Raw genomic sequence first — 17,711 nt, 5'->3', positions numbered from 1 at the left:
TGGACATAAAACAATTTATTCAGTCAAGACATACTGGATATTTACCGAGAATTATTACTGAACATTTAGGTTGTTTTCAAACTTTTGCTCCTAAAACTGAGATTGGATGATGATTTTAATAAATAATTATTTCTACAAATGTATTATTATTTCCTTAGAATAAATTCCTAGAAGTAGAATGCCCAGGTAGAAACTTTTGGAGACTTTTAACAAATTGCCCTCCAGAGAGAGTGCAGTTGTCAGTATCCGCAGCGGCCTGATTCCAGAACCTCCACAGTTTCCAAAATCCATGGATGCTCAAGTCCCTTATATAAAATGGTGTAGTATTTGCATATGACCTATGCACATCTTACCATATACTTTAAATCATCTCTAGATTACTTCTAATACAAGGTAAATGCTATGTAAATAGTTGCTGGTGTGTAGCAAATTCAAGTTTTGCTTTTAGGAACTTTCTGGAATTTAAACAAATATATTTTTGATTCGATTGGATCCACGGATGTGGAACCCGTGGATATGGAGGGCCAACTGGATACAAATGTATACTCCCTGTCACCCTGCACCCTAACAGCACCAATTATCACTTTTTTTAATCTTTGCCAATTCAGTAGGTAGAAGACTATACCAGTTTTTCTGAATTTGTACTTTGACCCTAATGATATTGAAATTTTTATGTTTATCAAAAAAACTCCCATGTCTTTTCATTCATATATTTTGTGCATTTATCATTTATCTCTAGAGCTGTTCACATGTTAATAGTGGTACTCCCTTGTCTGTCATATATGATGCAGTTGATTCCCTCATTTTTGATTGCCTTTTAGCTTGATCTGTCGTTTGGGACAGAGAAGTTTAAAACTTTTAGGTTAAAGTAAAAACGCATGCATCTTTATGGATCCTTTGACCTAAGTCATGCTGAGATGGTCCTTCCCAAGCCTTTATTTCCCTCTATTAACTCATTTAAACTTTTCAGTCCGTCTGAAATAGATTTTGGAGTTCAGTGTGAGGTACAGACTTAACATTCCTCCCAAGTGTTGATTCGGTGGCCCCTATGCTAAATGCTTCAGCTAAATATTCTTTTCCATACTTATTTAGCATGCTGCTCTTATCTAAACATGCCAAATGTGTATATACCCTTTGGTCTGTTCTTAGACTTGTCATTTTGTTTCAATGATCTTGGTATCTATTCTTGGTCAAGCACCACCAAATTATTTGAACAACTGGAGCTTCACAATACATTTAACACCTTGGTGGACAGCCCTGCCATATTCACTTTACTTTCTAACTTTTCTTGGCTATTCTTGGTTATTTATTCTTCCTGAAGAACTCGGGGGTTATTTTATTAAGTGCTGTGTCAGGATTATGTTACAGCCCTATATTATACTGGAGAGAATTAACACCATTACAATATTACCTCTCCTGATACAGAAGCATGGTATGCCTTTCATTTTATCCAAGTCTTCTTTTATGTCCCTGTGGCAGAGTAATACCCGTATGTTTCATTGCTTACCTACATTTCTCAGATGCCCTTACACTGCAGTTATGTTGGGGACATTTGATTAGTCCTGAGCAATGGATTGGGAGTATAAAAGACATTTGCCATTTTTGATGCGTACGCGCGAGTCTCTTGCTTTGATAAGGTGGTGACCATACAGGACATATTGAGAAAGGTGGAGCCATAACACAGAAGCAGCCTGGATCTTTGTGTTACTGCTTGGAGGATGGCAGCCTTGATGAGTCACCCACCTTGCATCAAGCTTTAAGTGAGCAAGTAAACCCTTTTGTTGGTGTCAAGTCATTTAGATTTGAGGACTTGTTATCACTGTATAGTCCCTTGGGAAATGTTGCAAATGTCTTATTCAGTGTGTCTTCGGATTGATATCTCTGTAGTTACTGTGATAGGGAAATTGTGATTTGATTTACCATAGTATTACTTCATACCATATAGAAGGTCCGTGTGCCTAGCAGGTGAGGAAGGGAACAGATATGGGGGAAGAACTTCACCATGGTGCCTCAAAGTCTCTGTTCCTGATTGTCATTCTAGCTTACCCTTAGCTAGGGCTCTAGGGCAAAGGCTCCAGGGCAGCATTTCCCAACTCACACCCACTTCCTCAATTTTAAGCCAGCTTCACCGCTGCCCTTTACTTAGTCCCGGAACTCATTCCAAGTATAAGTGTGATTGAACGCTTCAAGCAGCCTCTGTGTCTCTACCTGATACACTGGCTTCCAGATTCTGTTTGTCCTGGCTCCCAGCCCCTCTGGCTCTGAGTTTGGGGAGGGAGGTACTGGTTGAATTTTGCTAGGCGGCCACTCCTCTTTCTCCATACATGAGTCTCACCCTTTATATGTCAGGAATCATAGACTGATGGGTTCTTCTCTTACTCTGGCCTCACCTGTACTCTAATTTGCAGAAATTATAGCCAAATGGGCAAACCCTCAGTTTGAAATGGAGACATGTTCTTTTTATAGAGAATCGGGGAGGGAGAAGTAATTAAATGTGCGAAGGCAAACCATTATTTTAAACTAGTGGTCCTTTCATGGATATTTTCATGAGAACTTGGAAAGACTAAGTGGAAACCCAGATGTCAGCTGAGGGAATAAGTTATCTCCTTCCTTCTACCCTCTGAATGTGGAAGGGAGTAGCAACTGCAAAGACTGATTTTCCCACTGAAACTTTCCTGAGAAGATGGAAATGATTATGGTCAGTTTCAAATCATATTTTCCCCCCAGTGGCATAAATCCTGAATGCTAGCCAGAACACATTTTCACTTGTCCTTATTTAGGTTCCTGTGAGCTCCTGATTCTCAAACACCCATTCATGGGTGAGGTCTTATCTACAGAAAAAGTTCTTCGCTCCTCTGGGGTAAAATATATTAAATACAAATATTTTTTCCATAAAGCTAAACTATTCCATTTAAGTAGCTATCAGATTATATTCTTTTAATATTTTTGGCATTAAAATGATCAATCTTTTATGAAGCCATTATATGAACACTAGATGGTAGTTTGATTTGTTATAAATGCCTTTACACAGTTAAAAGCTGGCAATCCCTATGTTGGTTTCTAAATTATTTTTGAGATTTTTTTCTGGTCTCTATAATCTCAAACCCTCTGAACCACTGGAATGTATCTTCAAATAGTTTTTCAACACGTGGAATATTTTCTGAGCCCTTGCATTTCTGAGAACGCTTGCCTGTCCCACTGAAAGAGAAATTGCTGGGTATAAGGTTCTTAGCTCATAACTTTTTCCCTCTCAGAACACTGTGTGGAGTCACTTGGCATCTAACTGTTGCAGAGGAAATGTCGGAGACTCACCCAGAGTTTTGTTCTCTTGTAAATAAATTATTCCTGAACAGTTGCAAGATTTTTCTCCCCACTTATTACACCTCCCCCTGCTCGAGGCACTGCAGCACAACGTGTGTCTTCCCAAGACAGGATATGTGGTGGCTGACGGCCACGGGCCCAGACTCTAGCATCACCCAGGTTCAAATCCAGTCCTGCAGTTTACTAGCCATTGTATCCTTGGATAGTATTATGGGTTGAATTGTGTCCCCTAGAAAGACATGTTGAAGGATCTGGGAATGTCAGCCTCTTTGGAAATAGGATCTCTGCAGATGGAATCAAATTAAGATGAAGTCCTTAGGGTGGGCACTCATCCAATCAGACTCATGTCCTTAAAAGAGAGAAATTTGGACAGAGACACACACACAGAGCATAAAATGCCTTGTGAAGACAGACACAGAAGGAAGACTGCCATGTGAAGGCTGAGGCAGAGATGGGAGTTTGGCTGACACAGACTGGGAACTGAATGCCTGGGTCTCTCAGAAGCTGGAAAAGGCAGGAAGGATGCTCCATAGAGGCTTCCGAGGGAACATGGTGCTGCTGATACCTTGATTTCAGACTTCAGGCTCCATAACTGGGGGACGTTACATAACTGTTGTCTTAAGCCACCCAGTTTGTGGTACTGTTATTGCAGCCCTAGGAACCTAATACAGATTTCTCAGACTATGAGCTTCGATTACTTTATATATAAATGTGGATAATCGTCTGTTAGCTGTAAGGTTGCTGCGAAGGTGAAATGTGATTAGATGAGACAAGGTATGTAAATTCTGGGACACAGGAAGAATCTAAGAAATAGAGGGGGTGTCTGTGCTGTTATCATCATCATGGCCGCCATCACCACCATCACCATCACCATCTTCCTTGGGGACCCTTTCTCTTGGGAATGCTTTCTTTCTTTTTCTGTACTCTTGACATTTTACACAAAGCTTATGTGATTTTTAAAAAATAATAAAGTCATTTTGCTTAACTCTGGATTCCCAGGCCCACCCCCAAAGATTTTTGATTCGGTAGGTCTCCAGAATGAGTATTATTTGAAGGTGTCTAGACATGAACTCTCATTAAGTATTGAAAGTGCAATGTAATTGAAGTGGTGGACCTGGTATTAGTATTCCTGTTCTATATACCCAGAAACTGAGGTCAAAGGAAATTGAACCCAAGTCAGAAAACGCAAAATCAAGTAATTTTTTGAGGCCGGACTACAATAACTTCACTTGTTTGATGAAATGTGAAACTCTATTCTAGTATGAAAAAATGCCAGATAATGAGGACTCTATAATACATAAAATATGGGAGACGGCCCAGTATTAGGATTAAGAACACATCCTTTGTAAATCAGGTAGGTTTAAATTCTAGTTGTGGTACTTACTTCCTAGCTATGTGAACTTGGAAAAATTATTTAATCTTTTAAAATCTTTTAAGGTCTCAAGCTCTTCATCTGAAAATGGGAATGACACACATCTTGGTTCTGGAGAAAAGTAAATGATGTCATGACAAAGCACTTAATGCACCGTAAATGCTAAAGAAATGGCATATTTTTGCAAATATGCATTGATACTTATTTCAAAAAAGAAATCAACATCTTCATTTCCTGTTATCAATTGTCTTAAAGGTACAAATGCAGGGAGAAAGAAGATCCATAGATGAGAACTAATAACTAATTTTAGAAAAGATTTGATGTTTATGCTTTCGTAGTAGCTTGCTAATTATTTTTGTTTTGTGAATAACCTTGCTGGGATTCTTCTTATTAATTTGCATTTAGCAAATTTCCTTGTACCTTGGAATTCTCTAGTTTTATAACACTGACAGGTCATTTACCAGAATATATAAGAACCATTTTATTTTTTAACTAATAAAAAAATGTGTGTTTAGGTGTTTAGGGATGCTCTTTATGGGTTATGATTTTCTCAACCAGTAGTGGCCAACAGGATTTGTCTCCTGCTACACTTGGAGCACTCCACCATATTCTTCACGAGGCTTCAAGATTCCAAGGATGAGGAAAAGAGAAAAGGGATACTTTCCTGATGTGGGGAAGCAGGACATTTTGACATCAGCAAAGGAACTGGGTGCACAGTAAACAGCCAAGCAACAAGGTAAGAAGCTAGTCTGCACAAAACTGCATCTTGTATTTGTTTTATTTAAACCGTTGTGGGTTTATATCCTATTAGAAACAGCTACCATGTCGAGTTTGTGTTATTCTTGTTAGACACGGCCTGCGTTTCAGCGGTCTGGCGTGATCTGGGTTGCCTCTCCATGCCGTCTTCCTCAGCAAACTCTGGTGCAGGTCACTCGGCTCCCCAGCCCTACCCCTCAATGTCCCATCAGGGACGCGACGAACCGGAAACCCGGAAAGTAGCTTAAGCAGAACAGTATGCTTATAGCAGTAAGTCTGCAGACAGATGTTCCAGGCTTGGAGCAGGGGCCCAACAAGTTCATCTAGAATCTGGGTTCTCTTTTTCCTACTCCACCTTCCCTGGCATGTTTCTTCATCACTTCACAATTGCGAGACGGCTGCCTCAGTGCCAGAAATTCCACTTTCAGCCCTGCTTCCTGAGAATGAAAGGAAGGGAAAGGCCCAGAGCACTGCCCTTTGAACACCTTCAGTAGTGAATGAGGTTTTTCCTAGAAAACTTGTCTGCAGGTTTCTCCTTCTCTCTCTCTAGTCAGAACTGGGTCACATGGCCTCTCCGGCTGTCAGGAACTCTGGGCAAGTGTGGCTGAGATCCCTCTGTTTGACCGGAGGCCGTCGTGGCTCACCTCCTGGACTGCAGGTACTGCTTCCCTTAAAATCGTGGCCTGTTGATTAATGAAGGTGGAAGGCCGCGGCAGTGAGCAGAATTTGCTCAAGGGCATTTCCCTGCGGCTGTTTCATTTTCCTGCATTCCTGAACTTCACTTTCCACTTATGATGTCACCAAGCTCCTGGATGGAATCAGCCCTGGGGTGTAGAGCTGGAAAAGGTTACAGCTGAGGGTAATGTCTGACTGGAGTGACCTTGGACCAGGATCCTTACTGGTCACCTTGGAGGAACTATTAAGAGATCTGAGGAACTGATTTAGGTTATTCAAGCTCATAGGAGGCTGATTTGTAAACCCTAATCTGTACACTTACAGTGGAACGTCTGTTCACCTAAGAACTCCCAGCAGTTATCTGTCCTGGCTCCAAACTTACCCTGTATCCGGTGCCTGCTGGTGCTGGAGCTGGGAGTCTGCAAACCACACTCCTGCAGGCTCTCTCACCGCTCGGCTCTGCCAAGATGGGACAGTGATGCTGCAGGATGGAGAGGGCAGGGGTCCCTCCCGCCACCTGCTTCCCGTCTGCCTGCGCCCCTGGGCACCTCACTCCAGTGCTCCTTCACCCCAGCAGCAGCGGCTGAGGCCACGTACAGCTTCCCCAACACCTTAAGATCCAGCTTGGTCAGTTCCCTGCAGAGACCACAGCATCAGTAGAGCAGTGCCTGCTCCTCTCGGTTTCCACGCTGTAATAATCCTGGCCTCATTCCCCACCATCCAGTTACAGAGGTGGTAGCTACTTTCTGAAGCTGCTACCTCTGTGACACTTAGAGTTCTTTTTAACCCTTTCGATTGCCTAATTAACACTAGTCTCCTGACCTGACTTGACCCAGCATCACCACCATGAAGCCACGGCCAAAGGCAGGGTCCTGAAATACTCCACGCTTCCCACACCTGAGTTGCCTACTGTAGCAGTGGTCACCTTTGCTAAGCCTCCAGAGGAGGACAAGCGTGGGCAAACGCCAGTTTATTATCACACTGAGGCTCTGGACACACACACTTATGTGGGAGCCCTGACGCTGGTGAGCAGAGCTACATCTGGTGGGAGCCCAGCTCACTGGAAGGAGCCTGAGCATCGGCCTTTTCACAGCAGCAGGGAGGCCTCCCTCAAGCACGAAGCAAACCAGGCCTGTCTTGTCACCACCTACCCCCAACATCATGGGACCAGGGGAAGAACCCTGTCTTTCTATCGTTGAGTAAGTATGTCTTCATTTCTCCATCTAGGAGTGGAACTGCTGGGTCATATGACAGCCCTTTATTTAACTTTTTGAAAAACTGCCAAACTGTTTTCAAAGGCAGCTGCACCATTTTACATTCCCAGCAGTAGAACATCAGGTTTCCAATTTGATTTTAAGTCTTATTTCTCTGACTGCTAATGCTGTTGACCACCTTTTCATGTACTTATTGGCCATTTGTATATCTTCTTTGGAAAAACTTGATTCAGATCCTTTGCCTATCCTTGGGCTCTGAAATCTATTTTGCTTTTAGATGGATAATTCTGTGCTAACTGATTACATCCTGCATACTAGGTTGGGATTTTGCCTAGAGGAAGCTACGTCTGTATCTACTGCAGTAAATTCACCAAGGCTTTGAGAGAGTTAGCATCCACTCAGAAGTCACATCAGACGGAATAAAATGCAGACTGGATTCAGTACAGACTCTCCAAGGAGAAACTCTGAGATTCTGCTTTCAAATTCTGAAGGAAATCCACTACAGGACAAAGTGGGAGTTGAGGGTAGCTTGGTTTTTAACTGAGTGCTAAGCCATTATCTAGGTAAATCGTGATAACATTAGTTTTAAGAGACAAAGTACATAGCTTTACATTGGTTATTCAGAATCACGTTTAAAAATACATATGCAAGTGATAACTGTGGTTAATGACCACATTAACATAAAATTGAATACAACTCAACTTTCAGTAACTGTGGGCTAATTAAAACTATGCTTTTAGCTAAAAATAATGCTTTTAATTCTTTATGTCTCGTCATAAGCAATATTAAACAAAATAAGCAGGTAATTAAAAACATATTCTACAAAAATCTAAGAAACATATTTATTTTACTTGAACTGTAAAAATTAAAAAATCCAAAGTCAAAGAAATATATATAATTGTGAAGCCCTACTTAATTTCATTAGTGAAGATGCCACAGGTAGAGTCAGGGACAAGAAAGACAATATAATGAGATGGAAAAATGCTGGCCTGGGTGTCTGGAGACAAAGTTCTATCACTCAGAGTAAATTACTTAACCTCTCTGGACCTCAGTTTCCAAATCTGTAAGATGAAAAGGTGCAGTTATATGGCTGTTGAGGTCCATCTCTACATGTCCTATTAATCTACAGTGACTGAAGGGCAGAGCTTGTATATGGCGTTTTCTAAGGAAACCTGTCCAGGAAAAGTAAGTCAAATGAAGTAAGATCGTTCCAAATCAGGAAGTCTGATTCACCTTAGAATAAGTGAAAACTGTCACCACAAACATAGTCCAAGCCCCAAATTGTTTGTTTGTTTGGCTGTGTGTGTGTGTGAGAGAGGCTGGCACTTCCCAAGTTTTCAGGGTATTTCACAAAAGGGTTTGTTTCCAAAATGTTTGGAAAACAACAGGTTCAACAAAACTGTGGCACACCCTTTTAGCTGCTTAACCAAAATCCATTCTCTACTTTTTTCTTAGTTTAACATCACTGTGGTTTGATTCCAGACAGCACTGTGTCTGGGGGATGGATTGTGACTGGCCTAAGCTCATCACTACAATCCTGCTCTCTGCTTTCTCAGCCTCCCTTGCAGCTACAGGCAGCCAATTCACCGCACAGGGCAGTGGGATTCTCTTCCTCCCAGAAGTATCTCCAGGGATTACCTTTCTGGAGACTATGCTTTGGGATTATTGACATAGGCTAACTTAATTACAAATGAATGCACTTCCTGACCAATCTCAACAGAAGGTATTCATCATTTAGGCCTTTTTTCCCATATGACACTGATTGGTTTCTCTCAATAAATAAAAACTGATGCATTCATTCATGTACTTGACCTTGCCCCCATTTTTGGAAAGAACTGAAAATGAAGAGAAAAATCTGTTGGCCAAGGAGGAGCATGTCTATTAAACTTCTTGTCTATCACAAACCTAGAGAACTCAGGAATTCATATTTTCGGAGTACATGAAACATTAACACTCATGTGAATCAACCTTTTAGACATAGCTGTGTTGTCAAAAAAAGAAAAAAAAGTTGGAATCTAGTAATTCTCAGCTCTGTGTACCAAAATCACCTGTGATACTTTAAAAAGAAAATTATACGTCCGTTCCATCCATTCCCCACTCTTTCTAATTTAAGTCTGGAGGTGGCTCAGGCATCTGTAATTTTTAAAGCCCTACAGGTGATGCTGACAGGCAGCCAAGGTTGAAATTCTCTGTGTTTTACAAATCACAGAGGCTGTGACTCTTCAAGACGCTTGGGTGAATAAGGCCATAAGGCAAGGTGGAAATCACGTGCTAACAGGTATCAGAGGTTCTGGTCTTGGTCTGGAACTCAGCAGCTAGGTGACTTTGGGCAAATAAAACTCTTTGAGCCTTAACTTGTTATTCAAAAGAGGTTACCTTTTCCTGTGGATGTCAACACCAAACGTTTCTAAAAAGCACATGGAAAATTACAAGGCGTTTTGAAAACTTTTAACATAGTATTTAATGCTGTTTACCTCTTCAGGGAATATCCTTTCCCTTCCTTGTTTGCAGGAAAAATCCACTGTTCCTCCAACTGAGTACCAAGTTTGAATCTCCAAAGCCTTCCCTGACCAACCACACAGAACCGCTACCTCACCTGGGTTTCTGAAGCACTTTCTACATCACCCCCATCACACTGACCTTGCTGACAACCCCTCTCGCCCCACTGGTACCGTGTCAGCTCTCACACAGTCAGGGGGTCTCATTCTTCTCGGTACCCCCGTGCCCGGCAATGCTAGCCGAGATGACCCACGTGATCACCTATCACCTTAACACTGAAGACAGAGAAATTACCCTCCTAGAACCCAGTTACCTATTTCTTCTCTTTCAAATGCCGAATCTTTTTCCTTCAGTGCACTGTTAGTTGCGGAACTCCCAACACCAAAACCGGAAGAAAGGAGGAGCGCTGAAACCTGCCCTCCTAATCAGACACGAATGATAACTTATCAGTTCTTGGCCGTGACAGGAGTCTGGCTGGGTACCCACTGCAGAGACATCATTTAATTCTCTCAACCATCTTATGGGACATACGCTATTATGATCCCCGTCGCACAGCGACATAACCGAGGTTCGGGGGACTTAGGTCATTTGCTCAACACGTCAGGGGGCCAGAAGGTGGAGCCAGGAATACAGAGGTCACTCCGGAGCCTGGAACCTTAAACTCTGCACGCACCTTCCTCGTCCCGAGATGCTCCTGACGACTCCTCGGCGTGGCTCAGGGGCCAGGAGCCCGCGTGCGTCGCTCCCCGCATCTGACAACGAATATGGTAAAGCTGTAACCGATGGGGCTGGAAGCTGGGGGCACCGTCCCCAGAACCATTTCCTCCCGGCGCCTCGGCGGCCCAAAAGTATCCCGGAGGTATCTGCAAGCGGCCCGCAAGCAGCCCGCGGCCGGCCCTGCCCAAGGGCCAGGCCCCTCGGGTCCGGCCAGGGATGCTGGCCTCGGGGCGGGAGGCGCAGGTCCGCCGTCGCGCGCGGCCTTTCCTCGGAAGCCTCCGCCGCCCCGCGCTCCTCGCGCCCCGCGAAGGTACCTCAGGTCCCCTGTCCTAGGCCCAGCGCGCTCCAGCCGGGCGGCCGGTCAACGCCCCTCAGGCCACAGCCCTCCACTTCCGCGTCCCGCCCACCGGAAGTGACGACCCGGAAGCTCCCGCTCCTCTCACGGGGGGCGGGGAAAAGAAGATGGCGGCACCCAGCAGCCGGTGAGGAGAGAGGACGCGGGGACCCCGGGGGGCCGCCGGACTCGTGCGTGATGGCCGCATCCCCGCATACTCTCTCTTCGCGTGTCATGACAGGTACTGCGCCCGTTCTCGGGCACCACTTTGGGGGAATTTTCTTTTCTTTGCCACGTGTGACGCCGTGGTTCCCCCTACCTGCAACCTTGGGAGCCCTTGGCGAGGTCGGCGGGGCACCAGTGCGGGAAGTGACTTTTGGAGTAGCCTGACGTGAAGAGGCCACGGAGCTAGGGTCTAGTCTTGCACTGGGGCCCCGGTGGTCTGCACCGTCTCCATCTCCTCCTCCCCCTGGGCGCGATGTCTGGTGCTTCTTTCAGTTTTCAGAGACTGGAGGCTGCGAGAGAGAGGACGGAGTAGAATCTGGGGGCTCCACGAGCCTCTTGACTTATTAGAGTCTTAGGTCCTAGCCATTTGTAAGTTATTCGTACGTCCCGCTTGAAGGACCGGGCAAGTGCTTTTCTCCCCCACCCCCCAACCCGGAAGCCTTGTTCCAGGATAAAGCGTCATGATGGCGATGATAAAGATGATGACCACCACGGACAGCGGGCCATAACCACCCCCTGACCCCCAGACTTTTGTCTTTCTCCATTAGCGTGGTCCCTGATATAATCCCTCCACGCCAAGGACCTGTCACAGCTATATGTTGAAAGTGGGATGCACTTTCCTGCTCCTTGGCTCGGTTTCAGCTCAAATGTTACCTGTTCAGAGAGGCCTGACCACCCTATCTAAGGAGAGCCCCCCGCCCCTCTCTTCTTGCATCACCCTGTTTCTTTCATGATGGTTAGCACGGTCTGTAGTTATTTATTTATAACCGGTTTATTACGTGTTTCTCCTAACTAGAAGATTGAACCTTGTGCAGGCAGGGACGGTATCTCTCTGGTTCACCTCTGTGTCCCCAGTGCCCGACACAGTACCGGGGGTACACTGTTGGTGCTGAATAATTACATGTGAATGAATGAAATTTCTCCTGATGGAGTTATTAAACTGGAGGTTGGGAACTGTTTTGCCCCCCTCCCCCCCCCGTAGTTTAGGATGATAACTTACGGGTCACGAACGTGTTGCTGGTGGCCCATGTTGGAGATGGAGTCCCTTTGGGCCTATTAGATAAGGCAGTTCAACTAGATGATCTCCAAGGTCTCTTCTGGTGCAAAAGGAGGGCAGGAGGGTGAGAAGTGGGAGTGTGTATAGATGAAACAAGATTGGCAGAGGTTTGGTAGTTGTTGAAGCTGGGGGATCAGTGATGGGGGCTCATTGTATTCTGCTATTGCGTATGACTGGGATTTTCCATAATGATACATTTTATCTAAGGGGTCTGTAGTTCTTTTTGAATTTCTTTGTTGCCTTCTCCCATCCCCGACTGTGCATGTTTGATCCTGACCCTAGACACTCATTCTCAGAGAGCTCATCCTTTCTTAGTGCTTGAATTACCACCTCTGTAGGGAGGTTTTTCCAGTGTGCGTTCCTCAAGATTGGCTGCTTTTCTGCCTTTCAGTTCTGTATTTTCAGCTTCCTATAGGACAAGTCCGCCTGACTACTTAGAATTCCCCAGTTCAGTAAGTGGACTGCATATGGTCCACATGGTTTGTTGCTGGACCCGTCTTTTTGATGCAGGTATGGGGGAAATTAACAGACAGCTTAGCTTCCTGAAGCTATGAACATAATCGCCAAAAGATCTGCTAGTAAGTGGTGTGTGCAACCTGCTATGATCCACTTGGAAGATCCACTGGAAGAGCTTGATATGGAAGCAGCATGGGGGGAAGGTGGCAGAAGGGTAAATAGGGACTGTATCAGGTATCTAGGGGTCATGCCTGACTGTTCTTCTAAAGCTTCAAAGAATTTTATAGCCATTAAAAACTTTTCAGGACCTTTCAGCTTCTTATCTGTGCACTTCATTTTTTTAAAAATAAATTTATTTATTTATTTACTTATTTACTTATTTTTGGCTGCATTGGGTCTTTGTTGCTGCGCGCGGGCTTTCTCTAGTTGTAGTGAGCGGGGGCTACTCTTCGTTGCAGTGTGCGGGCTTCTCATCGCGGTGGCTTCTCTTGTTGCGGAGCACAGGCTCTAAGGCGTGTGGGCTTCAGTAGCTGTGGCACACGGGGTCAGTAGTTGTGGCTCGCGGGCTCTAGAGCGCAGGCTCAGTAGTTGTGGCGCACGGGCTTAGTTGCTCCATGGCATGTGGGATCTTCCTGAACCCGGGCTCGAACCCGTGTGCCCTGCATTGGCAGGCGGATTCTTAGCCACTGCACCACCAGGGAAGTCGTGTGCACTTCATTTTAAAAGCCCTACGATCATGACTCAGTGTTGATGATGAATAGTGGATAAGATCATATGTTTCCAGATTTTTTTTTTCTTGCGGTACGCAGGCCTCTCACTGTCGTGGCCTCTCCCGTTGCGGAGCACAGGCTCCGGACACGCAGGCTCGACGGCCATGACCCACGGGCCCAGCTGCTCTGGTACGTGGGATCCTCCCAGACCGGGGCACGAACCCGTGTCCCCTGCATCGGCAGGTGGACTCTCAACCACTGTGCCACCAGGGAAGCCCTGTTTCCAGATTTTTAATGCATCTATTATAAGCCATGTGTATCTTCAAACCTACATTTGTTTACATGGGACCAAAATGTCTTTAAATTTCTGGGCACTGATTCATAGAGATATGACGTGTTTTGACTAAATCAAGTGTTTTTTTCATCATTTAAAAGTACAGTTTCCTAGCTGTTCCCCCCCTGCCCACCCCATAAAGTCTCAGTTTTAACCCACATAATCTTGAGAGATATTTTCCAAAGTGGTTCTTTTCCTCACAGGAACGTGCGTTTCTCATTGGACCAATGGAACTCAAAACTCGTTTTGAAATTAAGACCCAGAACAATAAAACTTGATGTCTTCTCGACATAATCTTTTAATACTGAAGTTGTATTATCCCAAAGAACAATGTCAAGGCAAAAAAGGAAATACACGCAGCATCAAATAAATAGATAACAGACCCTTGCTATCAGAGGACTGAATTCAAAGGAAATTTCAATCAGTGGCCTGATTTCAACACTACTGTTCCTTCCTGTACCTATATACAGATAACACATATTCATTTATGTGGAAAATAAGCATTTCATACTTACCTGAGGATTGAGAATATGATTCCAGTGAAGAAGGGACTTATCTCCAGTCTAAGATAATTGCCATGTTTACTGAGGGGTGGTGATAGCTCTCCTTCCCACAGTCCAGGTGAGCGATGTGGGTGACCCAGTCATCAGACATCATCTCATTCTTATATGGAAGGCACTCTGCTAGCTGTTGTAACAGAGGGGAGGAAAGGAGAGTCCCTACCCCTGAGGAAACATGATGCAGAAACAAATGGAAATATTTGCATTAAGAAGTGCCACAGGGGACTTCCCTGGTGGTCCAGTGGTTGGGACTCCGCCTTCCAATGCAGGGGGTGCAGGTTGCATCCCTGGTCGGGGAGCTAAGATCCCACATGCCTCTCGGCCAAAGAGCCAACACATAAAACGAGGCAATATTGTAAAAAATTCAGTAACGACTTTAAAAGTGGTCCAAATCACAAAAAATCTTAAAAAAGAAAGAAAGAAAGAAGTGCCACACAAAAACAGTGTGAAGTGATAGGGTAGTTGAAGGAGACTTCGACATTTTACAGGCAGCGGGTGGAAGGCAGGACCGTGCCAGCAAGGAAGCAGCGTCAGCGAAGATGCACGAGCTGGAATGGTGGCACGTGCAGTGCAGAGCACGAGACAGCGAGTCATAGGTACAGGTTTGGGCAGGTGATGTGTATTCCGGGCTTCAGAAGAAAACCGTTGGCTCTATGGGACTTGGATTGGAGAGGAAAGAGAGTTAACTGAAGCCAGGGCGAGTGGCTTGAATCCCACGCCTGTACCGTAGTCCAGGTGTGGGATGACAAGGGTCTGTATCTCTCAGCGGCAGGGAAAGTAGTGGACAGATTTGACCAGTGTTTCCGAGTTGACTGGAGTTGATGATTATTAGGTGATGAAGGAGGAGTTCAGGGTGGTCCTGGAATCTCAAGTAGGCGATGGTTCTATCAGCAGTAGGGAACAGAGTAAAGATAAGGGTGAGAGTAACATTCTCAGAGACGTACTAGAACCCATCCACGTGGAGATACTCAGCAGATGGAAAGAGGCATAGTGACTCTAGAAATGGGTTGAAGATGAACAATTACCCTGGAATTACGTTTGTTCAGGGACAGTATGTAGTGCTCAGAACAGCAACGACACAGCTGCCTTCACGTGGCTGACACAGCAAGAGGAGCCACTGCAGGAACCCGAGAACTGATAAGTTGCGGGCGGTAGAGAACCAGGGGTCCTTAGGGTCATGGAAGCCATGGAAGGAGAGACTTAAAAGAAAGGTGGCGGGGGGGGGGTGGTGGTCTGTGCTGTGGTCCTGTTGAAGGCTTGCCCAGGATGAGGCCTTACATGGAAGCATTGGATTTGTTGATGTTTGAGAGAAGGTTTAGAGAGAAATGATTAAAAGCCAAATTCAGATACAACAAAAATAGCTTCTTCCTAACTAGGTTCATAGACTCATACTTTATTGAGAGCTATTTCCTCTCCCTTTTCCTTGGCTTACCTGACATGGCCAAAATATTAATCTGAAACATATCTTCCAGTTTACTGTTATTTATTGAGAAAAATTCTGCTTCTTATTTTATACTTTTTAAAAAGTGACTGAACTGATTGTTTTATATTTTATTCTTCTTTAAAAATTAAAAAAATTTAAAAATTTATTTAATTTATTTATTTTTGGCTGCATTGGGTCTTTGTTGCTGTGTGTGGGCTTTCTCCAGTTGTGGCGAGCGGAGGCTACTCTTCGTTGCGGTGCGCGGGCTTCTCATTGCAGTGGCTTCTCTTGTTGCAGAGGACAGGCTTTAGGCGCCTGGGCTTCAGGAGTTGTGGCTCGCAGGCCCTGGAGCGCTGGCTCAGTAGTTGTGGCACATGGGCTTAGTTGCTCCGCGGCATGTGGGATCTTCCCGAACCAGGGATCGAACCCGTGTCCCCTGCATTGGCAGGTGGATTCTTAACCACTGCGCCACCAGGGAAGCCTTATATTTTATTCTTTAAAAGATCTATGGTTTGGTCATTTCAGCATTTGATATAATAAAAGCCTAATGATCCTGAGATGAAAAAGTTCCCTAGCCCTGCTGGAGAATTACACTCACTTAAACGGTGAGCAGAGCTGATCAATACCGTTCATTCACAGATCTGGATCAGGTCATTTCAAAGTTCTGACCCATCACTCATGTGTTGCTTACTGTGGTGTGGGCTCTGCTTCTGGGTAGGTCCAGTCATCACTTGGTGAGAAGTATTAACGATTTTAACATTTTTTCCCCCTTCCTCTCTATTACAGGCTGGGTAGGAGGATGTGTCTGGTATCTAGAAAGGAGAGCCTTGCAGGAGTCACCTCGTAGGTTCCTGCATCTTCTCAGGAACGTCAATCAACAGTGGGTTACATTTCAGCACTTTAACTTCCTCAGGCACATGGTACGTTGAGAAGACCATCCTCACTTTGTGCTCCCTGCCTTTACTTTCCCTGTATGAGGGGACTGTAAGAAGAGTTTTAAGAAGTACTCTTTGAAAAGGACTTTTATTTCATGTGGTCTGAAGTTTATCCACAATTTTAATCCCTTGTTCTGTTTGTACTTAACTGAAACCAGAATAATTCTGGTGTCTGAGTTTTAAAGTATGATCTTGAACTTATTGATTAAGTTTGGGAAAAGATTGAAAACTGCTGGCGTGTTTTGACTAGGCCACAATTAGGAAAATCTGAACTGTATGATGCATCTTTTTAAATTCTTTAAAGTTCTGTGAATACATCAGTAATACAGAAATAATTGCTTTAACCGTGTGACCTTCCTGTTTTCTAACATCAGCAGTGTATTCAAAAGTCTTTTAAACACGTGCCCTTCTGAGCAGATTCAAACAAATTGAGTTTGTGATTTGCTGGGCATTTTACAGTGGGCGTTGGTAATATAGCTCAGTAGGCTTTTGTCCAGGTCGACTTCGTGGTATCGGCAGTGTGGTAACTTACATTGGCCACTTTCTCAAATGGCAAAGAATCATAGGATGAAGAAACGACTGCTAAAAACTCATGATTTCAGTGCAAGCAGGAAAGAATAGCAAATTCATACTCTGAAGTCCTATTTGACATTTCTCTCACCTTTTTTTTTTAACTTAAAATGCCCACTTTAACTTTTAAAATCTTAATGAAGCACATTGTTTTGATGAGAGATTTTAATTTCCAGAAATGTTCAGACTTTTAAAGTTGGGGATCGAGGATAATGGATGTTTAGAAGAGAAACTCAAATATGTTTAATGCCTTTTTTATGTAAACAGAACTCTGAATTCATTCATGAGTTTGTAACTCCTTTCTAAGATGAGTATATGTAATTTCAAGTCTTTGTGATGTAATGAAAAATTGCTTAACTAGTTATCAGGATAGGTTGCTCCAAGTCCCAGGAGCATCTATAAGTAACTAGTTGTTGATTCTTTTCTCTGTCAGTTTATTTCCGAGCCTTGGTTTCCTCATCTGAAAATTAAAGCGAGAGATACTAATAATGATCCGTCTTTTTTAACAACTTTTGAGAACATTGGATGAGATACGTATTTGATAAACTCTAAA

The 17,711-nt window shown here is 44.2% G+C and overlaps 1 protein-coding gene and 1 long non-coding RNA gene across 5 annotated transcripts in view; one reads left to right on the top strand and one right to left on the bottom strand.

The window, feature by feature from the left end:
* Positions 1-5,453: 5,453 nt before the first annotated feature.
* LOC116745215 lies at positions 5,454-10,967 on the bottom strand. 2 transcript variants are annotated; one of them, XR_004347325.1, is made up of 3 exons: positions 10,869-10,962; positions 10,511-10,589; positions 5,454-10,258 (listed from the first exon to the last, which is right to left on the bottom strand). It is a non-coding gene; the product is annotated as an uncharacterized LOC116745215 (long non-coding RNA). The 2 variants fall into 2 exon arrangements; XR_004347324.1 differs by having other exon boundaries at positions 5,454-10,589; positions 10,869-10,967.
* LOC116745214 (protoheme IX farnesyltransferase, mitochondrial) overlaps positions 10,499-17,711 on the top strand; it is a 110,430-nt gene continuing 103,217 nt past the window's right edge. For all 3 annotated transcript variants that reach the window (XM_032615760.1, XM_032615759.1, XM_032615758.1), the window contains exons 1-2: positions 10,499-11,129; positions 16,440-16,573. In XM_032615760.1, coding sequence (XP_032471651.1) covers positions 10,526-11,129; positions 16,440-16,573 — 738 coding nt within the window. In that variant the 5' untranslated portion in view covers positions 10,499-10,525. The remainder of the gene's footprint in view (positions 11,130-16,439; positions 16,574-17,711) is intronic.

The sequence above is a fragment of the Phocoena sinus genome, chromosome 20 (genome assembly GCF_008692025.1).
Source record: "Phocoena sinus isolate mPhoSin1 chromosome 20, mPhoSin1.pri, whole genome shotgun sequence".
NCBI lineage: Eukaryota > Metazoa > Chordata > Mammalia > Artiodactyla > Phocoenidae > Phocoena > Phocoena sinus.
Note: the sequence above shows the minus strand (reverse complement) of the source record. Positions and strands in the feature narration are given on the sequence as shown.